The sequence below is a fragment of the Symphalangus syndactylus genome, chromosome 12 (genome assembly GCF_028878055.3).
Source record: "Symphalangus syndactylus isolate Jambi chromosome 12, NHGRI_mSymSyn1-v2.1_pri, whole genome shotgun sequence".
In the NCBI taxonomy this organism is placed as follows: domain Eukaryota; kingdom Metazoa; phylum Chordata; class Mammalia; order Primates; family Hylobatidae; genus Symphalangus; species Symphalangus syndactylus.
Window position 1 is genome coordinate 54,427,483 of NC_072441.2, and position 13,237 is coordinate 54,440,719.

General features: G+C 35.5%; 1 protein-coding gene across 2 annotated transcripts in view; it reads left to right on the forward strand.

Annotated features, from left to right (window-relative positions):
- Positions 1–13,237, forward strand: part of SLC30A7 (solute carrier family 30 member 7) — a 100,420-nt gene that overhangs the window by 24,510 nt on the left and 62,673 nt on the right. For both annotated transcript variants that reach the window (XR_010117494.1, XM_063625647.1), the window contains exon 8: positions 1,174–1,309. Coding sequence is in view for 1 of the 2 variants with exons in the window: in XM_063625647.1 (XP_063481717.1) it covers positions 1,174–1,309 (136 nt within the window). In the remaining variant the exon portion in view is untranslated. The remainder of the gene's footprint in view (positions 1–1,173; positions 1,310–13,237) is intronic.

Below are 13,237 nucleotides of genomic sequence, written 5' to 3' on the forward strand. Positions count from 1 at the left end.
AAGTTATATGTAGGTAGTGAGGGATGATTTATATTTAATATAATATTTGATATAAATTTCCATCAGTGGCAAATAAAATGAAGTATAATTTCCCAGAACACAAGATTTGACTCATTAGCAGTAAATTTTTAAGTTATGAGAACATTTCTTGAGTTTAAGTTTGTATTTCTATACCTAAAAATAATTACAGTTTACCCTTTATTGTGCAGTGAATACTAAAAAAGAAAAATCAAGTGTTTGTCAACTAGATACATGCTTTTTATGCATTAACTATTTCTTTTCAGATAGGGCAGATGATGGTATTACAGAATGTTCTTATTTTAGCAAGACATGGTTGAAGTTTAAAAGAATGTTTTGCGGTATAGAAATTTTGTATTAAAGATCTAAACGTTGAATAATTTGTCTTAGTTGAGTTTTTTCAGAAAGTATTGTACATAAATCTTACTTCTTGACATTTTAAATGGTTTTCTGGGCAACTTTGACTTACTAAATGTTATTATGTCTAAGTTCTTAGAATATCAGTATAACATCAGTATCCTACAATTTAATATTTAATTATTGAAAGTTCAACATGTATTTTATATTTATTTAAAAATATCCAAATCAGTGCCTGCTTTCACATCACCTCTGAGTGTAGTATGTAACCAATTTAGATAGAGCTTTTAGGATAATTAATAAGTGTAACAGGATAAGTAGAATTATGGTTTATGGGAAATTGTAGTCCCAAATGGTAATAATTGTAATCACCAGCAGAGGGCTCTGTATGTACGTATATCTATAGTTAAAATGTTTTCTTGACCAGTTCTTTTAGCCTAATGAATGCAGTTTCCGTCCCATAACAAATTACTGACTTTTGGACCCCTTTTAGCCAGAGGTGAATGTTCACAAGCAATTTTTAAAATCAACTTGCTTCTCTACTCATTTATATCATTAAGAAAAAGTACAATTTACCAGTCAGATATTTCAACCCCTGTTGATTTGAAACAGAAAAAATGATTTTAATTCATAAATGTACTATTACATGGTTACTAAATAGTGAGTATACATGCTTACTTATTTTTGAAGTTGATATCTAGTTTTTTATATATAAAATTAAGAGTATAGCTCCAGGATATATTCGTATTTTAAATTAACCAAAACATTGTTTTGATTTTTATTATGGTTTATTTCTAGGTGTATTTTTACATATCCTAGCAGATACACTTGGAAGTATTGGTGTAATTGCTTCTGCCATCATGATGCAAAATTTTGGTCTGATGATAGCAGATCCTATCTGTTCAATTCTTATAGCCATTCTTATAGTTGTAAGGTAAGTGTTATTGTTACTTTCAAGTATTAAAGTAAGACTAAGAGAGAAATATGTTACTTAAATATAGGTCTAAAATACAAATAATTATGTTGGTTTTCCTTTGCTTGCTTTTTTTTTTTTTTTTTTTTTTTTTTTGAGACAGAGTCTCGCTCTGTCACCCAGGCTGGAGTGCAGTGGCACTGTCTCGGCTCATAGCCATCTCTGCCTCCTGGGTTCAAGCAATTCTCCTGCATCAGCTCCCAAGTAGCTGGGATTACAGACACCTGCAACCAGCTGTACATTAGCGCCCAGCTAATTTTTGTATTTTTAATAGAGATGGGGTTTCACCATGTTGGCCAGGCTGATCTCAAACTCTTGACCTCAGGTGATCCACCCGCCTCAGCCTCCCAAAGTGCCGGGATTACAGGCATGAGCCACCGCACTCGGCCAGATACTCTTTTCATCTTCATATGTTTTCTGTGTTTGCCATGTATTTTTTATCTGAGTTTGATGTTTCTTTTTGATATTTGGCAGTTAAACTTTTTGGTCATAATTCAAATCAGTAGTAATTTTCTTGAATCCAACATTACATGTATAGAGTAAAATAATGGAAATATAAAATATATTCACTATAGTTAGTGTATTAATCCTTTGACATCTGCATCTTACATTATTAAATGCAAAAGAATACCAAAGACTCCTCTGCTAGAACCATTTTTATTCATAAAGTCACATTATCATTGTAGAAGTCTTGTAAAAATGCGACCTGAAATGAATTATGTCTGTCTTCCCATCTGGCTTACAAAATTCTTGAGGAAGCATCTGCCTCCTAGCTCTTTATCTTTCTGTTTCCTACTATAGGCACAATGTATGTGGAAAGATAAATGTGTGTAGGTGTATACATTCTCAATAAATATTTGCTGAATTAGATTGTACAGTTGTTATCTTTTAAGTTTAACTCATCCTGAGATACATTTTATTATTGGTCTAATTTTTATCATAATGATAAGACATTATGTTCCATTTTAAAGTCTTCAGTTATTTAAAAATTTACATATACACTGTGTATGTCTTGACTGGACTGTTTTTATTTTTTCATTGTGATTTTACTGTCAGGAAAACTTTTTTGTAATGATAACAAAGATCTGCTAGAGGCCAGACTCAAGATTTTTATAGCTCGTAGTTTATCAGAATAGATTTAATAAGGTATGATGAAATCATAATGTGAGTCATAAATGGAGATTTTTTTAAAGTTTCTGCCTAAAAAAATAGGATATACATTTTAAACATACAGATTATTTTTTAATTTTCTCAAATTATTTGAACAGGGAAATAACTCTGCTATATAAAAGTCTGTTACAGGCTCAGCACAGTGGCTTACAACTATAATTCCAGCATTTTGGGAGGCTGAGACAGGAGGATTGTTTGAGGCCAGGAGTATAAGACCAGCCTGGGCAACATGGTGAAACCATGTTTCTACAAAAAATTTAAAAATTAGCTGGGCATGGTGGTTGTGTACCTATAGTTGCAGCTACTTGGGATGCTGAGGCAGGAGGATCTCTTGAGCCCAGGAGTTTGAGGATGCAGATAGCTATGATGGTGCCACTGCATTCCGGCCTGGGTGACAGAGTGAGATCCTGTCTCTATATGAAAAGGAAAATAAAAGGATTTCATAAAGTTTGAAATGCCTTTTCTTCTTCTTTGGAAATCTTACTGTACCTTGTTGAAATTTCAGCTTAGATGTCCCATATTCTGTGAAATCTGACTTTTGGTAATTTATTCACTGTTACAACTATACCTGTTTATTTGTGCTTTTAGTGTTCACTTAACTGCTTCTAATACTTAGACTAGGATTTTAATATTCACTTTTGTCTCCACTCTTACTATTCTAATTCTGGCTACAATTATGTCTTGCCTGGAAAACTGTAACAATCTCCAGGTTGACCTTTCTGTCTCCCTCTAAACACATCACATTGGCTAAAATTATCTTTTGTTAATAAGGATTATATTACATATAAAATTATTTAAATCTTTTAATGACTCTTACCCTTAGGATAGAGTCTGAACTCCTTAACAGGCTTCATGATATATTAACCTTGTTGACCTCTGGTCTCTCTCAGTACTGCTCAATTCATGCTTTGCTCTTCAGCCACAGTAAGTTAGTTTTAGTTCCCTGAGTATGTTATCAGCTTCTGGGCTTTGCTCATGTTTCCTCTGTTCAAAATACTCTTATACTTCATGGCTTTCTTGCCACATCCTCCACCCCTTCCCACCAGCACATGTGTATGTATCACAATTACTCATCCTTTAGATCAGATTCAGTTTACATGGCATTTCTTTGGGAAGCATTTCCTGATTCTCTACCTCCCAGGCTGGGTTGATTGTACGTATAGCACCTTCTACTGTAGTACCCTTTTCATGGCATTTACTTACCATAGCCTGTTTGTTATTGCCCTCGAGCTCCATTAGGGCAAATTGTTTTTTCATTGTTTTAAAGTCAGCACCTAATTTTCCCTGGCCAAAAAAAAAAAAAAAAAAAAAAAAAAAAATTGGTACACTTTGATTTGAATCAAAATAAATTTGTGGCTTTTTTTTCAACCTCAGAGAATTACTTTAATTCCAAATTGGGAATTCTTACTTAGTTCTGTTCTCAATCATTTATTCCTCTAGTATAAATAAATAAACATACACAGAAACACAAAGAAAACTTGTTTTACTGAATATAACACACATTAAGAAAACCGCACAAATCATCTTCACCAAATATTTATTAAGCAGGCCCTCTCACCTACTTAATCTTAGACAAGATCTTCACTGTCTTGATCCTATAATAGGAGAGTGAGACAACAAACAAATTAATAAATTAGACTCCTCAAATGCCAAATAGTTATTTGTATTGTGTAGATTTAAAATAGGATTATGTGATAGTGACTGCGTTGCCACTTTAAATTGAGTAGATCTGGAAGACTTCTGAAGAAGAGGCCTTTAACCTGAGATCTTATTGTTGTAGGAAAAGCTTGTCAGAGGAAGAACATTCTAGTCTAGGGATCAGTTGGTAGAAAAGCCTTGTGGTGAAAGCAGCTTTGATATTGAAAGGAGGTCAGCATGGCTGAAGCGTAGGGAGTAAGAGGAGAGTGGTTTGAAATAAAGTTGGAGAAATAGTCCGGGGAAGACTACCTAGGGTTAGGAGTTTGGATTTTATTCCAAGTGCAATGGGACACAGTAAGGATATTCGTTTTAAAAAATGATTTTGGCTGCTTTGTGGATAATAGATTATAAGGGGGCACAAGTGAGAACAGGCAGACCAGCTAGAAGGCTGTTATTTAAAGTGGACCAGGTAAGAGGCCATGGTGGCTTGGTCTTAGGTACTAACCTTAGGAATGGAGAGACACAGAAAAGTTAGAAAATGCTTTGGGGTACAGCTAACAAGATTTGCTTGAGAATATAAATGTATGGGTCAGGGTTGAGTGAAAGAGGGGAATTAAGGATAGTTTCTAGAGTTTTTAATCTGGGCAACTGAGTGAATGAGGTGTCATTACTAAAAGAGAGGGGACTGGGAGAAAGGTAATGTTTTTGTTTTTAAAGAGGACTGTAGATCAAAAGTTCTGTTTTGGATGTAAGTTTGAGATCTCTCAGACATTGATATGGAGAGTTCAAATAGACAAAGAGTGTACAAATAGGCATTCTTGGAAGCAGCCAACTGAACAGAAAGGGTTGAAAATAGTCCACACCTGGATTTAAAGTCTTGGAGTGGTATTCATCTGGCATTGGAATTCATCTAGCGTGAATGCCACAATTCCCACCCCTTCTGTTTTCCTGGAAAATATCCCTCAGTATGGTACTCCTGCCTGCTAAAACTGATTTAGCTTCAGGGGCCCTTTCAATATAGTGCTTCAAGCAACCACAACCAGCCAACTACAGTTGGTTTCCAAGGTAAAACTTACTTGTCATCCTTGTCTAGGTCCTACTGACCTACTTATAAACTTCTGTGTAACTTACATAAATACATAGTTTCAGGTCATATAATTGGATTCCTTTTTGTTATTGTTAAGCTTTAATATTTTTATTATTTGCTCTTGTTTTTCTGATAACCAGAGTAATACTTTGCATTGCTGTAAAGATATACCTGAGACTGGGTAGTCTATAAAGAAGAGAGGTTTTATTGGCTCACAGTTCCGTAGGCTTTACAGAAAGCATAGTGCTGGCATCTGCTTAGCTCCTGGGGAGGCCTCAGGAAGCTTAGGCGGAGCAGGCATGTAGCATGGTGAAAGAGAGGGAGAAAAAAAAATGACTAAATCTTGAAATAACTCACTAACTATTGTGAAGACAGCACCAAGCCATGAGGGATCCGTCCCCACAATCCAAACACCTCCACCAGGCCCTACCTCCAGCACTGGGGATTACAATTCAGCATGAGTTTTGGGCAGGCACACATATCTAAACTATATTAGCATTCTTATTGTAAAAATTTTAAACATTACTGAAATGTATAACTTACCTATTGAAAGGTTCTCATAATCCCACCCTTTGAAGATAACAGAAAAGTTTCATGTATCTTAAAATTCAACAAATGTTTTACTACCCACTCTGTGCCAGGCAGTGAACAACATGGGCAAAGAGCCTACCCTCATGGAGCTTACATTTTAATAGGGAGACAGTCAGTAAAGCAAATGAACATGCGAATAGATAATGGACTGTCAGTTGGTGAAAAATGCCATAGGGTAGGCTAAGATGCTATTTTAGAAGGGCTTGGAAAGTCTTCTGCATAGGGTAATATTGGAGCAGAGACTAAGTGGAGGAGAGGGACATGGGACTGTTCAGAGGAAGAATATCCCTGGTGAGGGAACTTCAAGTATAAACAGAGGGAGGAGCATGCCAGATACAAGGATGACAAGAAGGGCAGTGTTACTGGAGCGCAATGAGCAGGGCAGAGAGTGGTAGATACATGTTTATATATCTGCATCTCTAGAGTTCATGGAGCAGGTTGGGGTGGAAGATAGAAATTTGGATGTCATCAGATATATATGTTATTTAAAGCGATATTTAATAGACAGTTTGCTCTGAGACCGAGTATTGATAGAGGAGGGGAGGCCTGAGAACTGAGCCCTGGGAGTGGTCAGGAGGCAGGTGCAACCAAGAAGAGTAAAGTGGAATGACCAGTGAGGTGGAAAGAAAGATACAACCATATGTTGTTTTAGAAGCCTTGTAGAGAAACCTGTTAAACAGGAAGGACTAATCAACTCTGCTAAATGCGCTGGGACTAAGAAGAGTGATGAGAATGAAAGCCTGATCAGACAGAGTAGCTTCAAGAGAGAATGGGAGGGGAGGAAATGGAGATAGCAACTAAGTCAACTCCTTTTCAAAGCCTTTCACTGTAAAGGAGAGCAGTGTGATTGCCTGGCAGCACAGAGGGCCCACTTTGAGGTTTGTGGTCATGAATTTAAAGTGCAAACAACCAGAATAGTTGTATGTTTTTCTTCAGTCTTGTTCAGCTACTTGGTAAGAGGTATGGAATAGACAGAGAGTTGGATTTAACAGGTTTGGGGTTTTGTCAGGTGAGTACTGACAGTGAGAAAGGGGCAAGGCAGGGATTAGAGTGGTGAGAAGTTAAGATATAAAGGTAATTGATACATGCTTTAAAAAAAGGTGTTAGGTTCAGTGGTCTAATCCACTTAGTGGCCTAAGATAGGGTCAGTCTAATCCACTGACCCTATCTTCCCTGTTTGGGAAGAAGTATTAAGAGCAGGGGTATTAGGGGAATTGATCCAGAAATGGGAAGGGTTGTTCAGGTTATGAGATGCTTGGAATTGAGATCTTAAGGCTTAAAGTGTGATTATAAGGGCAGAAGATAAGCTTAGCATATACAGACCCGATGTTGGGTGGATTGCCCACATGGATAATTTAAATCAAGAATAATGAGAAGAGTAGAGGTGGAAAGATAATAAAGCCCATTACCAAATTTTTCAGTGACTGAAGGGGGACAATCAGGAATTGTAACCCTGGTAATCAAGATGGGTAGAGGGTGAATGATCTAATGGCACGGGCCTTAAGGAAATTGTGCTGTAGGGAAGAAGTAGTAGGAACTGTGATAAATAGTGGTAGTGACAAGCAAGAAGGACATCTGCCTCACCACAAGCCCCAACACTACTGGAGTGTAGGAGAGAAAACGGCACTTCTTAATAGTGTTCTAGGGAAGACAGTGCCTTCCATTGGTGGTCAGTTTTCAGGTAGAGCATGAACATGCTATGTGGCTATTTAAAGAAGAAGCTGAGGATTTAATGAAATTGCATATTTAAAAGTAGTTTTTTAAATTATGGAAATAATTATGTTGACAAAGAAACTTGGTAAAATATAGAAAAAGATAAGGAAAAATTACCGTAAGAGACCCCTGTTAGTATTTTTGTGAGTTTTCTTTTGGGTTTTTTCTTTTATTCTGAGATTCTTTTGTTTTATTTTATTTTGTTTTTCATAATATTTTTGTTTGTATTATGCATATGACATATTCTTTGTAAGAAAATTTTTAATAGTTTTCTGATTATAAAATATGATCATGGTAGGAGATTTTGAAAATACTGGAAAGCATATGAAGTAAAGAAAAGCTAGGATCACAACATGCAGAGGTCACATAACCACTGTTAGCAGTATTTCTTTGCAATCATTTTTAGGCATATTTTAAATTATTGAACTTCTACTATATGTAGATTGTTAAGCTTAGTCAGCGTCAGAGAGCATTCACAGGTTTCAGATGAAAGGTAATAGTATAGTCATTACTTTAAGTCAATATTAAGTTTTGGATGACTAAGTTGTCAGCAAAGGCTTAGATTCAATGGTAATAAATGACAACAAGGTACAGAGCAACACATAAGAGAAATTCTTGTAAAAGGTCTGTGTCTAAACTATGCATTTATCTTTACATGTATGAGGGAGAAACTACATATATATAGAGAGAGATAGAGTGTGTGTGTGTGTGTGTGTGTGTGTGCGCGCGCGGACACACCAGATCCCAATTAGCATTCATATATAGAGAGAATATATTTCCCAGAATGTTAATTGGCTCTCTCTGGGTAGTGTAATTTTAAAATTACATCTCTTGCCTAATTTCTCTATGGTAACATTTTTTACTTAGACCTTAAAAAAGCATAAGTTTTTTAATGGAAGTCAGTTAAAAAGTAGCTCCAAAGTACAAAATAAAGAAATTCTAGTTCAGCCTTCTTTTCATTTGAAAAAGAAAACAAACTGAATTTATTTAAATATACACCTGATAATGAACTATTTGCAAGGAGATCACTCTGAGATGTTTTTCAAATTGGTAAAAATTTGCCTGATTTTAGGAAATAGTGAAAACTCTTAAAAAATCAACTAAATAGAATATAAAGAAGTATTTTTCCCTACCATTGATTTTTATGTATTCAGTATTTGTAGTTCATCAATAGCAAGAGAAATAGTGGCACTTCTTATAAATTCTCTGGGTCTGCTGTTGCTCAGTTGAAAACGTGCCATGGAAATATATGTCTGTCCCTTCTAGGTTGCCCAGTGTTCCATTTTCACTTCCACAGTGTAAGTGATTTCTTAGAAAAAGACAAGTTGTTTTTTTTTTTTTCCAACACTTTCTACACAGACAAAGGGTGATAATAAATTTTGGGGTAAAACCGAGTTGTATTGTGATGAATTTTGTTTCCCAGTGAAAAACAGGAGAATGAATATAATGTAAGAGTGTGATTTTTTATTTTCTGAAAATATGGTTCCTATAAGAGCTTTCAGAGTAGTTCTGCTCCTTTTTTCCCTGGTAACTGGTGAGTTGGGATAGAAGATGAATTCATAACTTAGAATGCAGAAATCTGAACAATTAATTGTAGCTTTGAATCTCACTGCAGTTTAGAAATGAGGCAATTTACATAGATCCGTAGCTTGATTTTTTTTTGTTGTTCACTTAAATGAAAGGGTTACCTATGCATGATGGATAATTATAAAACTAAGCAGGAGATAGAAATACATTTTGTTACTGTTGTGGTATTTCTGAAGCCTTGCTAGATTTTTCTTAAAAATCAATTTTCTGCAACTCACCAGTTACCATCTTGTGGTACTTTGTTTTACATATACATATCATAAAATCATTTGTAAGTACAAAGAAAAGCTTTTTAACCAAAAGAAAGTCTTTTTGTTAAGTCTAAAAAGTTTTAAAATAGCAGCTTAATTTTAGAGGAAACAAATTTTTAGAGGCAAACTAAGGTACAGACTTTAGAAATGATAAATAATGGTCTGTATGAAATAGAATATATACTAATGGAAACAAAATTATAAACTTGAAATTCTAAATTATAAGAGATCATCATTGTTCATGAATATAGGATTTAGACCCTTTACGGATTTTGATAAATGTTGTTGATTTCATATTTAAATGGAAAGAGTTGAATAGAACAAATTTGTGGCCTGTATTAAGTAAAAAGTAAGCATTTTTTTTTTTTATATGTAGAAAGTTACCGTATGACAAATTCTGGAGATTTTACTTTTTTCAAAATTGTTTTTGGGTGTTCCCTAACAATTTCCTTTGTGGTTTGCCTTTCAAGTGGTTATAATTTGTGAACTATTACTTTTGGGGACTAAGATAAAGGTAAACAGTTGCCAAGATTTTAACTTGCTGCTTGTATATGTGCCTATATTGTAAAATTGAACATATGGGAACATTATTGCATAGTTAGTGTATTCTTTAATCATACATAAAACCATCATAGCAAGAACATTTATAAAAACTGATTAGTCTAACAGCCTTTCTCAATTGGAAAAGAACACCCTAATACTATAAAGCCTCAATTTGTATGGAATTATTAACTTCTTACCTATGTATCTAGATAAGTACAGTTATGTATTATCCTTGGGGGAATTGAGAAATAGTCGGCTAAGATCATTTTCTGTGTTCATTGGTTCAGATGAGAAGCCCTAGTTAAGAAATGCTGGCAGAGGGTTTTATAATACTGGAAAGAACACAATGAGCATAGTAATGGTAAACAGAATTTTGAACTTGAGAACCTAATTATGTAAGAATATCATTTAGCAAAAATTCAGTAGTTTTTATTGAAACATCTGCTTTGTCCTCAACACTTTCTTAGGATCTGAGGATACAGTATCAGGTATTAATTCAGTACAACTACCAATAAACCACCATTAAATATATTAAAAAAAATTCCTGACTTAAGCAAAATCTCCACTCGTTTCCTCTCTCTGCCATTACATTACTACACACATAAACACACACATGCACAATTCGTAAATATGCCTTAACTGTCAATGCCTCCAAAGGGTTGTAACTGCTAGTATTAGAGATAAGGTTATCTCCTGGCCAATGAAGAGGGAGCAGGGTTTTTGGTTATAGGATTGCATACTGGATTTTATTTTCCATGCTTTTATTTGAAACTCACTGAATATATTTTTTTTAATTTTTACTGTTCCGTTACCAGAGTTTAGTACCAGAGTTTAGTACTGTGCTCTTATTAAAATATTCACTGTAGAACCTAACTGCTTTTTGCATTGTTTCTTGTGGGAAATTGGTGGTTTTTAAACAGCCAACTTAAAAATACCTTAAAATACAACCAATTTGTAAATTAGGAGTCTATTTGTAAACTGGATTTGTAAATTGGAGTTAAAGTCTTCTGAGATACCATCTTCCAATCAGAGTTATTCAGGAATTCATTGTTGAAATGTATTTGGTTTCTTTTTAAACATCAAGCATAGTATTATTTTTTCCTTTACCCTAAATCCAAAAACTCCTCAAAATGTCAAATAAGAAGAGCTGTGTACAAACACCAGAGTGTGCTATTTCTGCTTTTAATTTAACCCTACCATTTTTGTTGTTGCTATATTTGAACTGTAGTTTTTCTAAGAAATGCTGTATGTTTCATCATTGACTTTATTGGAGTATAAAACCTAAAATGAAGGAAGAAATTTAAAAATCAGAGTGTTATTCCTTTTCCACAAAAGTTTTAGAATGGTTAGTCCCATAAGAAACTGCTTAATGGCCGGGCGCGGTTGCTCACGCCTGTAATCCGAGCACTTTGGGAGGCTGAGGCGGGCAGATCACCTGAGGTCAGGAGTTTGAGATGAACCTGGCCAACATGGTGAAACCCCATCTCTACTAAAAATACAAAAATTAGCCAGGTGTGGTGGCACACATCTGTAATCCCAGCTACTTGGGAGGCTGAGGCAGGAGAATCACTTGAACCCGGGAGGTGGAGGTTTCAGTGAGCCGAGATTGCGCCACTGCACTTCAGCCTGGGAGACAGAGCAAGACTGTCTCAAAAATAAATAAATAAATAAACAAACAAACAAATAAATAAATAAGAAACTGCTTAATATGGACTTTTTGTGGTTTGCAACTGATATTTCTATTACAAAGCATGAAAAATGGAAATGTCAGTGGTGTAATATAACTAGATATATATGTTGGTAGTAATTTAAAATCTAATGATGGTGTATATGTGTTGGTCTGTGGTTAAAAATCAAGTCAACACTTTTTACTTTTTATTTATGCCTTATCATTGTTTGATATGGGATTGCTTGGTTTGTGTAGGTTTATTTAAGGAAACTTACTGGGAGCGTGTTAGAGTGTTCTAGAGAAGTGGAATACAAAGATCTCACCAAGTAATATGAGAGAGAGAAACCTATACACAAATAAAAACAATACAGAGCTAGACTATAAAAATGAACAAGGTACAGTATAGATGGTAATTTAATCAAGGGCCCCCTCTTCTAAAATTGTTGATGTCTTATCTCTGTTTACAGAATAAATCTTATGGTTAAAGAGCTCTGTTATCTGCCCCAACCTCTCTTTCAGCCAGTTATTTTCCATAGCAGTTTGTATATATTATACCACTCTTTTTCTGTTCTTTTCTTTTTGTTTTTTTTTTTTTTTGAGATAGAGTCTCGCTCTGTCGCTAGGCTAGAGTGCTGTGGCGCAATCTCAGCTCACTGCAAGCTCTGCCTCCCTGGTTCAGGGGATTCTTCTGCCTCAGCCTCCCGAGTAGCTGGGATTACAGGCATGCACCACCACACCCAGCTAATTTTTGTATTTTTAGTAGAGATGGGTTTTCACCATGTTGGCCAGGATGGTTTTGATCTCCTGACCTCGTGATCTGCCTGCCTCGGCCTCCCAAAGTGCTGGGATTACAGGTGTGAGCCACCGCACCTGGCCACCACAATTTTTTTTAGCTTTATCACTTGTTATTTATGGAGGATACTCTGTATACTTTGCTGCCCCTGTACCTTTGCTCATAGTATTCTCATCTTGAATGTCTTTCTTCCTCATGATTCCCATCATTGTCCTAACAATTCTTTTTTTTTAATATATATTTTTATTATACTTTAAGTTCTAGGGTACATGTGCACAAGGTGCAGGTTTGTTACATATGTATACATGTGCCATGTTGGTGTGCTGCACCCATTAACTCGTCATTTACATTAGGTATATCTCCTAATGCCATCCCTCCCCACTCCCCCGACCCTACTACAGGCCCCAGTGTGTGATGTTCCCCTTCCTGTGTCCAAGTGTTCTCATTGTTCAATTCCCACCTGTGAGTGAGAACATGTGGTGTTTGGTTTTTTGTCCTTGCGATAGTTTGCTGAGAATGATGGTTTCCAGCTTCATCCATGTCCCTACAAAGGACATGAACTCATCCTTTTTTATGGCTGCATAGTATTCCATGGTGTATATGTGCCACATTTTCTTAATCCAGTCTATCATTGTTGGACCTTTGCATTGGTTCCAAGTCTTTGCGGGAGGCATGTCCTAACAATTCTTTAAGGTTCAGTTCTAATACTGTTTCTTCCATGGAGCCTTTTCTTCCATTTCTAAACTATTTGTTTTTACCTTTAAATTTATCAAGTTATTGTTTTCTTAAATGGTGACATAGTGTATCTCTGTATACATAGGTATACATACCAGTACATGAGCATAGG